Source organism: Sceloporus undulatus, chromosome 5 (assembly GCF_019175285.1).
Source record: "Sceloporus undulatus isolate JIND9_A2432 ecotype Alabama chromosome 5, SceUnd_v1.1, whole genome shotgun sequence".
Lineage (NCBI taxonomy): Eukaryota > Metazoa > Chordata > Lepidosauria > Squamata > Phrynosomatidae > Sceloporus > Sceloporus undulatus.
In genome coordinates this window covers 110,827,444-110,840,971 of record NC_056526.1, presented here as the reverse complement: position 1 = coordinate 110,840,971, position 13,528 = coordinate 110,827,444, and the positions used below count along the sequence as shown (strand labels likewise).

General features: G+C 39.1%; 1 protein-coding gene across 1 annotated transcript in view; it reads right to left on the bottom strand.

Annotated features, from left to right (window-relative positions):
* BEND7 (BEN domain containing 7) overlaps positions 1 to 12,904 on the bottom strand; it is a 63,999-nt gene extending 51,095 nt beyond the window's left edge. Inside the window, 2 exon segments of the mRNA XM_042468239.1 lie at positions 2,658 to 2,741; positions 12,640 to 12,904. Of these exon segments, the coding sequence (XP_042324173.1) occupies positions 2,658 to 2,741; positions 12,640 to 12,700 (145 nt within the window). The 5' untranslated portion in view covers positions 12,701 to 12,904.
* Between the last annotated feature and the right edge of the window lie 624 nt (positions 12,905 to 13,528).

The following is a 13,528-nucleotide window of genomic DNA, read 5'->3' as shown; positions in this document are numbered from 1 at the left end:
ACTTTTTATGTGTAAAATTTACACATGCATTGAGTTAAATATTAAATTAACTTAAATAAAACTGTTCTAATTTAACAATGTTATTTTCTTATAAAATACTGAATAAACAAATAAACTAACTAAAGAAAATATTTTAATTCATATACTACATTGAAGGGAAAGGTGCAATATCTACATGTAGATGTAAAAAAAAAAAAAAAAGGGGGGGTTCCAAAGATAAAGAGTCTGAATACCACTGGGTCAGTTTGTTTCATATTATATTGTATTTTTGTATTCTATCTAGATAATTTGTTTTATAACTGTATTGTATAGTTTTATTTATTTTATAGTTTTTATAGTTATTTTTGTAATTTTATTTTATTTTATTTATCCTTCCTTCCCTCTGTGAGTATGTGTATACACAGACTTTAAATTGTATGCTTTTTGCAGGACCCACTGTTTTTGGTTGGTGTACCTGTAAAACGCCATGTAAATTGATTAGGCTATTTAAATAAATTATGGCAACAACAACACTTAACTGGAAGTGAGCACCTCTGGACTTACTTAGTACTTACTTCGGAGTATACACGTAAAAGATTGTGCTGTGGGTTTTAAACAGCTTTTCCCCACCACAAGTCTACTTTGCTTATTCTATTCTGACAAAACAAAGTTATTACTCTGCCAAAGTCTAATTCACAAAAACAAAAGAGTTGTAAAACACACAGACACCTCTACTATACCATAATTCAATCCCACTTTATATCAGCTATAAACATCTCTGTTTTCAGCACATCTTCGAAATAAATGCACAGTGACTGCACGTAGTGTAGCATTCAATTTTATGAAACCATAAAGTTCTTCATAGTTAATTACACAGATAAATGTCTCATCACACATTTGGTTACCAGGATAGCATAATTAGCTTTCTGTATTAACCTTTCGAAAGCGGAATCTGAATTTCATTGTAAAAAGTGTTTCTAAAGGGTGTGTGTTTCCCCATTCTTATGGAAAGCAATGAATTCTACAAAAGGTAGAAGAAAAGAATGTAAGCATGAAGTTTCTTAAGAATTACAAAGTATACTTAAAGTTAAATGGCATGGCGGTGAAGGCATGTTGTCAGAACAGCTGTGGATCAGAAAGCCCTATCCCACAAAATAAACTAAATACGAGGCCTGCTTCAACACCAGAGTTATGCACCAACATTACAGAATATAGCATATCAGTATTCCTCAAGGATACATATACTTCAACCTTCAAGACCAACAGAAAGCAGAAACAAAACTCAAATCTGAACAAGCAAACTACATGTTTTCCCCAAAGGGGAAAACGCCAAATAAGCACAACTTCCCACATATTTTTGGCTCTGCATACCAGTACCATGGCTACACGTATTCCAAAATTTTCTTTTATCCAAATATGTTAGTGACCACTGCTTTCGTACAGTCTCTCTGGTGACAGTCACACTTTATCCAAGTCAGCCATTTTATCAGTCCAACAGAAAGTGGTGACATCAGTGGATTAGCAGAGTCACAGTGCAATATTGGGAACAGGAGATGAGGGAGATGGCATCAAGAAGAGCAAGTAGCTCTCATGAAAGACCAGCAATGTTCTGGAAACATGCTTTTAAATCCAAATGGTAGCCCTGAATTAAAATTAATTAATACTGGTCATATCTGCAAGGCAAGGCATTGTTAAATCCCAGTGAACTCTGCATTAACTGGTTTTTCTACACAGGAGAATTGCTGTTTCACTGTGAACTGTTTAGAATCATTCTGAGGCAAGAACAGGGTTTCCCCCCCAATTTTTAAACGAACAAAGAATAACTCAAGATTCCTCCACAATACTGCAGGTATGAGAAAGGCATGAATACTGAGCTATGAAGCAGGGACGTAGCCAGGATTTGAGGAAGGGGGGGGGGTCCAGACTAAGTGCCACCATTATAATGGGGCTTGGGTGCGGTGGCGCAGCAGCGCATGCCATTCGTTCTTCTAATGGGGGGTCTGAACCCCACAGACCCCCTCCCCTTGGCTATGTCCCTGTATGAAGGGACAGAATCATAGCAGGAGCAGTAATGAAAATAATTAGTAATTCACTGATGGGATCCGAGCAAGTTTCCATTTGTCAGAATATAATATTTCAGTATTTTCCTTGCACATTTTGGACAGCTGATTTAATTTAATTTTGCCATGGTTAAGAAAAGTGACATGCTTGCAGAGGTGAAGGGACATTACATTAAGACAACACATTAATCCCATCCACAGCCAAAGCAAAACCAAACAAATAGTGGCTTCCTGGAAATTGAATTTCTGTTATCCAGATGTCAAAGATGTAATACCCCAATTACACAAACTATTGCCAGTGAAGCATGCCTGCAAATATGCAATGTAAATGAGTTGAGCACAGAGCTGCAAAACTGCACAGTCAGCATCTAGTTCTCTGGGTGAGTGATAATTAGCACTGTGTGTAGACGCTAATAAACATTTATGTCTCAAATTACAACGTTTTGAGCAATGTTAATAAAAGATATGCTAGCAATCTGCAAAATAGAAAAACCTTTGAAAAAACCTTCCCATTAAACAATGGCAAACACCTCCTGTGTGTCTGCAGTAATTCTCATGCACCATCTCCCTCTCCACCGCAAATGTGGCATTTAGAAATCAATCAAGATGAGAACATACCTAAATAAAATGGTTGCACTTCTTTGGCCTCCCCATTAACATCATTACTGTAGTCAGAGATCTTGTATTGGTCATGATGATAGTCTGGAATTAAAATAAGGAAATAAATTAGAAATCAAGTGATCTGGAAAAAATGAACATTGAATGTGTTGCTGCATTTTTATCTCATAATCTACCAGTGTATCTGACATTTTATTCCAAGTGCAACAGATCAGTCAAAGAAAACATGCTCTGTGTCAGCCCTCCCTGAAAACAAATAAAGCTCTGTACATATGCTGAAAATATTTAACCAAAATATTTTACATATTTTACCAAATAGATATGTTTAGCCTAGCTTGTGATGCTCATTTTCACACTAAGTGTAACATACCAGATGCCAGCTATCTGGACTTGTGTCTTACAGAATGCATCTGAATTTTTGACAAAAATGACGGGTTTGCCATCTTCATAGATCAATAGAGATTTGCCTCACAATAAAATTACTGGGAAATGCAATGAATAACCTTTTAGCTCTCTGGCCTTTTATCTGGGAAGACTGCCAATGAATTCTAATGGGAACAGATCAGTCTCGATGAATGAAAATTAATAGCGGTTTCAAATGAAATTGAATATAGAAAATGAATGTAGAAGCTTCTTTTTATTACAAATACATACTAAATAAATAAAAAATAAACTTGTTTATATGTAGGCACTAGAGAAAGAAGATTTATGACAAACATTTATAGAAGAATTACATTTGGAGGGTTTGCTTCTGACTCTATTACAGTACTAGTACTTTCTATGACTAGAGGCTTACAACTGATTCAGATTTAGAAATTAAGAGGCCCGAGGAGTTGTAAAGTTCACTATGAGGTACAGTGGTGCCTCGGGATACGAAATGATCGGGTTACGAAATTTCCGGGGATACGACAAAGTTGGATTGCAAAAACTGTTTCGGGTTACGAAATATTTTTCGGGTTACGAATTCATTTCGGCGCGAAATTCAAATGCTGCAAAGTGCAGCTATGGTTTCCAGTGCTAACGGAAAAGTGTTTCGGGTTACGAAAGGAATGGCGGAACGAATTAATTTCGTAACCCCGGCACCACTGTATATCCTCTGTATACCAAAAAGCTGTTATCGAATACCTTTTTTAAAACTAAAAAACACAACTCTTTACAAATAAGGGACATTTAATAACCTCTCATGAGAAATTTGCCAAGTATCTGATATTGGAAGTAGGTTGTTGCTGTAGTGTGTCTTCAAGTCATTTCTAACTTATGGCAGTACTTCACTGGAACCCAAAAATGTGCCTGTTTTATTGAGAAGCCACCTCTTCTAGTACAGTGGACCCTTGTTATACGCTGGGGTTTGGTTCCAAGATCCCCTGTGTATAACAAAATCCATGTATGCTTAAGTCCTATTAAATATAATGACATAGCAAAATGGTGTCCCTTATAAAAAATGGAAACTCAAGGTTTGATATTTGAAATTTATACTTTTTTTGAACATTTTCAAACTGTGTATGCTTGAATCCGTGTATAAAAAAATCAGTGTATAAGAAGGGCCAACTGTACACAGAACAATTGTGGCCTTTCAGGTGTTTCTAGATGACAACTCCCAGCCACCTTAGCAAGCACAGCCAATGGCATGGAATTACAGGAACTGCAATCCAGAAACTTCTGTAAGGCTACAATTGCCCAATCTTGCTCTATATGAACATATCTGAGGAATTATATGAACCCGTTACCAGAAGGGGGAATTGTCTTGGGTAATCATTCCCTAAAGAAGAGACTGATGGATGGAGAAAAGGATGGGTAAAAGCCTCTTATACAACAGAGCTGTTGCCCATATAACAGTGATCAAAAACAAAAGGGACAAGGGATTACATTGGCACCTTGGTATCCACTGTGGTTTGTTCCAGGCCTCCTTGTGGATATCAAAATCAATGGATGCTCACATACCTTTATTACAATGGTGGAGTAAAATGGTGTCCCTTGTATAAAATGGCAAAATTAAGGTTTTGTTTTTTGGGGGAGGGATATTTTCATGCTGTGGAGGGTTGATGCCATGGATATGAAGAGCTGACCGTACAATGTAAAACATTACATTACTTTTAGATTGTAAGCCTAAGGGCAGGGAACCGTCTTATTATAAATAACGTAAATAATAATAATAATAATAATAATAATACATTTAACTTTTTGGCACTTGTCCTGCTGACCATCAAGACAAGCAATATGTAACTAACCCTAGCCAACTGTTGTTCCTTGGACAGCTCACGCAATACTTTAAAAACTACTGCTATAGACAAAGTGAGTTTCTAATGTCTTGTCTGAGAAAAGAAGTTGCCTCTTTCAGAAGCACCAAGAAGAGGTACTTTAAAGCAGCACATGTTAACATCACATCAATGCTGAACTAACACACTACAAGTGTTAGTCTGAAACTGTAAGTCTTTATGTTTGGCGGGGAAACGTTCTTCAAGTATTCTACATTCTGTGTTTTGTTCAGTACAATTTGTACGAAAGGATCCTCAGAAGAAAGCACCTGCATTTTGACATTAATGACCATTGTCAATAGATGCACAACTGTGATGCCACGAAAAACAAGTAAAACCAGAAAACAAGCAAGCATAATTCTCAAGAAAAGATTATGGTAAACTAGCAAGAAGTGGTTGGAGAAGTCACTTTTAGTTAAGTCATCTCAACTTCAACTTCTTAACCATAACACTGGCATAACAACAATAAAGGTTATATGGGAGGAGGGAGGCCTCAATAAAGGCCTTTCTTTTGGACTGCAGTTGGCAAGATTGACCAATAAAGCACCCAAACGTTTTCTGAGATGTAACAGTACAAAAACACCTTGAGAAATTCAATGTGCCAGCCTGGAGCTCAAGGGAAGTAACATTTCTGTTGCTACTGGAGTTGAAATTTTATTACCTGTCTTTTCTTGCCCTTTGTCCCTAGGTCCCACATGGCCAAGAAGGGAAGTGACCTTTGCCTGCACTGAGATCTCTTCAGAGCATCTTCACTGACTACAGAAGTAACATCTGAGACAAAACATGGACCTGTGACTCTAACATTGTCACTTTTCTTCTCATGTATGAATTTTTAAATATCTTTGCCTGATGACGAAATCAGTGAAGCTTCGAAAGCTTGCATGATGTATTTTGTGCATTTTAAGTATCCCAATAAAGTTATCAGTTTTGTGGATTTTGTTGTTTTTTGCTGCACGGCCAAGATGTTTACTCCAGATATGTTTCTTATTGTGTTGTTTCAAAGACTGAGATACAACTAGGAAATACATCACATGATCACCAGATCTTATTAAGTTCCAGGAATCAGAAAATATAACACTAATCCTAGACACATTTATTGGGAAGCGAGTTCCTTTCCCTTCAAAAAGTAATGAATTTATGGTAAACACTGAAATAACGGCCTCAATAGTTTTTAAAGCCCAATGCTATGCAAGTTTGCTCAAAGTGCTATTGCATTCAAAAGGAGCTGCTCCCAGGTCAGATGTATAGAATTACAGTCTTAGGAAAATGTTATGCTCAAAAAGAGATGTGTGTACGTATTTGAATCCTGCAGTCTCCTGAGAACCGGCTGGTCCTTCTAACTGCCTGAAATGTCATGCTGTCTATTCTTCAGTATCAAAATGTCTGTTATTATAAGGAATAGGGTGTGTCTAGATATGGGCATTCAGACATTTATATGGGAGGAGGGAGGCCTCAAGAGTTCCAAGTCATCTGTACTCTGATCACAGTTTCCAGCATTTCCCAAGTCAGTACAGTACAGATGGCTAAACTGTGGCTGTGAAGTTTAACTAGGGGAAATAATCTCTAAGTAAAAGTACCAATAGTCTGTGCTCACAGAAACATTTCCACTTTTCTGACTTTTACTAAAGTTATAACTTCTACATCAGGATCATGATTACTAAATTCAATACACAACACACGATTTTGAATATCTGGAGTTGTCTCTCAGCTGAATGATATACACCAGGTAGTCTAACAAAAGCTAGCTGCATCAGACAATTACGGTTGGCAATGTAGTTTTTAATCCAAGCCCATGTCTATTTCTCACACAGAAAAAACCTTAAATTTAATAAAATGTTTTATTTGGAGGCTTTGAGCTATACCCTGAAAGCAAAGAAATCTAGACTACAGTTCATCCGGTCTACCAGGGTACTAACTCAAAACATGGGCGTCTTGAGAGACCTCTATAACTTGGGTCCTTCACCAAATACACACTACAGCATTATGCCATTATCCACTCCACTTCCCACTTGATACATCAGTAATGCTGTGAAAGAACTGGAATGAAGCACAGGCTTTGGCAGTATGAAAAAAACTAAATAAAATAACAAACCCCACACAAAACCGGATTTGTAGTATAGTACTTTGCACAGGGGGCCTGCTTTTCTAGTCTAGTGAAACTGATCTGCATTTGGTAGATGGAAGTCTTGTTGCGTTGAATGAGATTAATCCCAGGTAAGCCAGATATACTGTATAGGATTCCAGATGTAAAGATGGCATAACCTATAGGCAAAGATTGTATCCTCTGATTCCTTCCTACTATCTGTTCTTTTTCAAAGTATCAATTACAAACATTTCCATAAAAATAACATTCCGTGGTAGATTCAGCAAAGATAATGAAATCTATGCTCCATATTATGCTACCATACTTATCACTCCAGAAAGTAAATAATTATGTTTCCTTCACTTCTGAAACAGTTGAGGTAATTTGACAGGGCTCTGTAATGGCCCGCAATATCAGAGGCTGGGGTACACTTCTTGTCTTTACTTGGATTGGAAGTAAAAGTGAAAACAGGGACAGTGAATATGCTTTTGTTTAGAATTTCCTGGAGTAGGTGATATGTAATATGAACTTCCTTTGTTTTGGGAGTTCTTACCTCCCAACATAATGACCCAAATACATTCAGTGTGTGTACTGGGGGGGGGGGGGGGGAATTGTTATTTATCCCAAACTTTAAAAAAAAATAATAAAGTAGAACAGTTTTTAAAAATTAAATATGCAACCAAAAACATTGGTCAAGATCCTGCATTGTCGGGCATAACTACAATGATGAAGCTCTGACACTATAGTTACATCTGATGATGTCACACACACACACACACCCAAAAGCCTATATAATTTCAATGTAGGAGCTCCACTAACTGAAGGGTTGCTGAGGAACTGTAGACTGGGGTGTTAAGAAATGGCATCTGCAGCACACTCCCAGTTGGGGCACATGTCAAGAACTGGCAGCTGGAAACACCCCTTGGGGTCCTGCCACAACTGCTTGTCTCAATGCATCCTATGACTGGAGAGCATTGCAGCATTCATTTCCCAGAGTTCAGAGCTTCAGTACCTCTGAAACCCTTTGGTTAGGGCGTTTGAGATACAGGACAGCACATCTCATTCAAAGACCCTTTTGGAGCAGGCAGTTAAAGACCAAAGCCCTCTCTCAAGAAAAAGCTCTCAACCTACTGACAGAAAGTGGAACAGATGGGGCCAACCTAGCCTCTCATGGGAGAGAATTCTATACACTTGAAACAGCCACTTAGAAGGTCCTCTCCCATCTCCTCACTAAATATGCCTGCAACAGTGGTGGGAACAAGACAAAACCTTGTCCTGAGAAGTCTCCCCCACCCATCCGGAGGATCGAACAAACTGGAGTAGGTTCATACAGTATATGGTTCTTCAAACAGTCTCCTTCAGGTGGAAGTTAAGATACAACAAAGGTCCATCAATGCGCCCATGTTTTAGGAGACTGATCTACGGTCCAAATTTCCTTGTGTTCTGGGGTACAGCTATAACCATAACTTTTTTGCTTTGAAATGAAGTTATTTTTCTCTTACAGGAATCTCGCTGCCTTCTGAAATAATAGAAGACATGAGAAAAAAACACCATAACTATATGTTGGCTAGAACCACAAAAATAAACAGTCAACAGGAACACCACAACTTAGACTGTTACAAGCAGAGATGCTACCCCAAACAAATTCTAACTGGATCTTTATGGAAAGTGAACCAACTATAAAGAAGAGGGAGATGCTATTGCCATTTAACTCTTATCTTAAAGAGATGAATCCTGCAAACCAAAAAACGTAATTCATAAATGAGCCACCCCCAATATTCTGGTGTGCGACCCAAAGCCCATGCCAGAAAAGACACTCCATCAAAAGCTTGTCTTGCCCAAAGTGGAGGAAATGTCAGTGTCAACACCCATAGTTTTCTTTGCATAATTTCCCGTCTGCATCATCCATGTGTGTAAAAGGCACAAGTAGAGACTTCAAACTTACAGAAGGTTACTGAGATAAAACTCAGTGAACAAGGGGGAAAAACTAGGCAAAAAAGGCAGGGAAAGGAGCACATTTGCCATTAATTTCAGGGGAAGAGATAACAATGAAATTTGCACCCAAGCACAACCACTAAGTGGCTAGAGCCATCATTTGAATACTGTGGCCAGATTCCAGTTGATAACACTAGACACACAATCCTGTCCACCATTTTGTGGATGCTGCAGAAGGTGGTATTCAATACCTCCTCACAGAATGTCCCTCCTTGGTAGAAGGCCATTCCGCAGTTAGGAGAAAAGGACAGAGATCACCCCATAATCTGTTATTGGTCTCTTGCCATGGCTGTGGAACTGTAGCTAGATCTTGCCTGGGTGCTCTCTTCTCTGGCCACTTCTCTGGTCATGAGGGGATGCTCTGGCATTGAGCCTCTCACAGATGGCTGAAGGAGTAGCCTAGACAAAAGTATATTGGCAGAGCATTAAGTACAATGTTGGATCTTGGCTGGCAAGTTCCAACTGGAGCAGACTAGTTTTAATAACTAAACTTAATTGGCTTCATATCTATACAATCCCTAGAACAATTCCAGCAAATATGCCTAGAACATTTTATAAATCTTGTACAGTATTGCTTTTCTTACAGTCTCCAGTTTTGTGGCATTTTATGAAATGTACAATACAAGACAGTAGGGGGGAGGATTCTGTAATCTTTAAGGTGTTGTTCAATAGCAACTTCCAACCTTTCTCACCATTGGCTATACTGGCTATGGCTGCTGCAACTTCCAGCCTGAAAACACCTGGAGGGATGCCACAATTTCCACCTCTAATATAGGAATACAAACCCATTGTACACAACTGGTCCAAACTGCTTGTGCTTAGATGTGTAATTGACCGCATGGAAATCATGCAGCCCTCCAGATGCAGTTCCCAATTCCTCACCACTGGCTGTGCTATCCAAGATTGATGGGAGCTGTACACCCAACAACATGTAGGTAGACACGATTCCTACCTTTGTTTGAGAAGCTATAGGATCCTAGATGGACTGAAACATCTGAGCATCATCCAGAGTGTTTTCCCCCACATCTGTGGAAATCTCACCCTCTGGAGAAAGTATGAATGATTTGAGCTTTTCACAGAAAAACTGTTCCAGTCCAAAGCTGGTTCTGAGTGACTTTAGTTATTTCTTAAAAGATTCAGCGTTCAACAGACAGCTTAATCCATCTTGTCTGTTGGGCTTGGGTGAGGTTTTGATAATTAAAAGGCTCAAAGTTTAAGGAGGTCGACTACCAGACAAAACGCTGCACATAATGCAACAGACGACATTATGGGTGTGTGAATTATGACTCTAACAGTGAGGCTGACAGAGAATACCAACAAACAAAACTCAACACAGTCATTAATGGGAAGGTTCACAGGAAATTCATGCAACTATGACATGGTGCTACTATAAATGGTTGCTTTTGGTGCGGCAACCAGTTGCGTGATTTTGTTTTCTTGATAGTTTCGATTTGTGATGTATGCTACAGGTTAACATGTTCTGATGGACCTTTGCTGCTTAGTTTGTGATAGGATACCACATGTTAGAGGATTCACAAGATTGAGTACTGTACTACATTTCCAAAATAGCCACCTCAGGTTAGGTTACTATCCACTATGTCAAAATGTAAATTAGTACTCTTCATTCATTTTACAGAATTAAGCACTAACACGAAACTGCTTAATATGGCCTGTAGGTTTAAAGGTGCAGCTGTGTATAGTAAATGTCATACAATTTACGTCAAAAATGTATAAATTACAGCCTCTCTCTCTCTTTTTTCTTTCCCCAAGATACTACAGTCCAGGACCTGTTCAGTGCATATCAGTTCCATGACAGCAAACAAGAATAGCCTGCAATACTGCTGTTACGATTCGAGCTGAAGAAGGAGGCCTATCGCTAGGGAAACACCTACTAATACACAACTCCAGCCATAAAAATAACACAGAGCATAAATTGCTCAAAATCAAATTATAATTTTAGAAATTGCTTTGTGTAGATTTTAAGTATATTACTTAAAAACCAAAATAGTTCTCTGTTATGTAGAGGCTACAAACTGTTAGCAGAAGAATTATACAGGCCAAATAAAATACTCTGCAGGAGTCAAATATTTCATTAGAGCACTGAACATTGTGTGCATTCACTTTTGATTACTGAGAATCTCTCTTATGAAATGTGGAGGCACAAGGACTAGCACCTAGCCATACTTCATGATATCCGAAATCTGCCTTTATATTCTATTGCTTAAAGTTGAGGAGGCAAAAAAAAGTTTCAAAACAACAGATCAGTCCCATTTCCAGTGTGACACAATTTCTAGTGCCAGTCCTAGCTTATTACTGTCCAACGTTCACATTGCAAATACAAACTTATACTTGAAGGGAGGGAAAAACTTCCAACATGTGCTGACACATATTGAGAGAACCAACTCCAAATCCACCTAAGGAAGTAGAGTTTAGTCTGCAAAAGCTCATGCTGCCAACCTCTTTTCTTTCAGCTAGTCTCAAAGGTGCTACAAGCTCTCTCTGCATTCAGAAAACCACCCTTTAAGTCAGTGACTGCTTCTCAAAATAGCCTCTCCTCTTGATCACAGCAATCTTGTGTCCAGCTTTCCTAGAAACGACAAGCAAAAGGGGGGGATTTCCTAAACCATTTGTTGTATTTATTTACTACTGAATCTAGTAATAATAGTAATAATGGCATTACACTAAAAAATTACCTGCCTTGAACCTGGCAGCCAAGGCACATACGCAGTTCAGAGATATTTCTGTTCAGTCCTACAGGTCTTTATCCAGCCATGTTTTTTTATTTAAGTCAATTTAAACAGAGAAACAACACACACCCCACACAAGTAGAACACCTGTTATACAACACCAAGGAACTATATATATATATATATATATATATATATATATATATATATCTCAGATGAAAGTGAGAAGATACACTCTCACAAACAGGGAAGGCACAAGTTGCAATGCCAACAATTGTTTTGCTCATGTACACAATTCACTAGCTGCCTTGAGTTGTGCTGAACACAACAACCCTTATGAAGATTTTCCTTTTAACACAATCGATCCATAAGGAAGGGAACAAAAATGTTGTTCAAAATCCACAAAAAGGGGCTCTTTTCTTTCTCCAAGGTGGGTCAATTTCCTGATTAATCTGTTTGTTTTTAAACTGCATTTATAACCTGACTTTTAATATTTGATGCCTAAAGAGAGGGCCCATATTCAACACAACTGAGAAAGACATACACAACTAGATTGAATGTATACCCTTCAGGGGTAAAACTAGGAAGATTGAATGTATACTTTTAAATTAAGATGAGTTAATTTCCTGGTTAATCTGTTTTTTAAAACTGCATTTGCAACCTGACTCTTTAATATTTGATGCCTCAAGTGAGGGCCTATTTCAACACAACTGAGGGGGAAAAACAACCCAATCTTAGAAGGTAGTTTAAATAATAATAGCAATAATAGTTTAGAAAGAGAGAGGGGAGCATTAGAGAAGAGGTGGCCTGAAGGGAAGGAGCCACATTTCATAACAGGCCGTCCCTCTCAATAACCAAACTCCTTGTATGTCAAAGTCCTTTTTTCAAAGAAGGGGGGGGGCAACAACAACAACACAACACAACCCCACCACACAAAACGACCCCTGTAAACAACCCTTTACCTTGATTGATCAGTTTAAAGCTTTGGGATTTCCTGCTCCTCTTCCTCTCAGTGAACTCCATGGTGTGTCTGAGGCCAAAGAGGGAGGAATGGAGGAAGGAGAGAAATCAAATTGGAGGAGTGTGACAGAATAAGAAAGGAGGTAGGGAGGAAGAGAGGAAGGAGAAATCAAACTGGAGGGAGTGTGAGAGAACGAGAAAGAAAGAAGGAGAGAAAGAAGGAAGGAAGGAAGGAAGGAAGGAGAAATCAAATTGGAAGGGTGTAAGAGAGAGAATGAGAACGAAGGAAAGAAGGAAGGAAGGAAGGAAGGAAGGAAGGAGAAATCAACTTGGAGGAGAGAGAGAACGAGAAGGAAGGAAGGATCAACTTGGAGGAGAGAGAATGAGAGGAAGGAGAAATCAAATTGAAGGAGAGAATGAGAAGGAAGGAGGGATCAAATTGGAGGAGTGTGTGAGAGAGAGAATGAGAAAGAAGGAAGGAAGGAGAAATGAAACTGGAGGGGAAAGAGAAAAGGAAGGAAGGAAGGAAGGAAGGGAAGGAAGGAAGGGGGTCTGGGTCCAGCAGCCCCCCAGCGGAGGCAGGCCAAGGTCCGTCTCTTTCAATCAGCAATAATAATAATAATAATAAAAACTGGAGCTGGTGGAGGAGGAGGAGGAGAATCAGGCGAAAGAAAGGGGGGAAGCTGGGACGAGTGAGCTCCAGACTTCCCTCTTCTTCTTCCTCCTCCTCCTCCTGCTCTTCAGAGCCAGATTCACTTCCAAACTTTGCAGCCTCCTCCTCCTCCTCCTCCTCTTTCGAGGGAGGCAAAGCCTGGCCTCCTCCAGCCGCCAGCCGAGGAGGCGGAAAGAGAGCCGGGGAAGCGAGCGAGGCGACGGCGCCCTGAGTCAGTC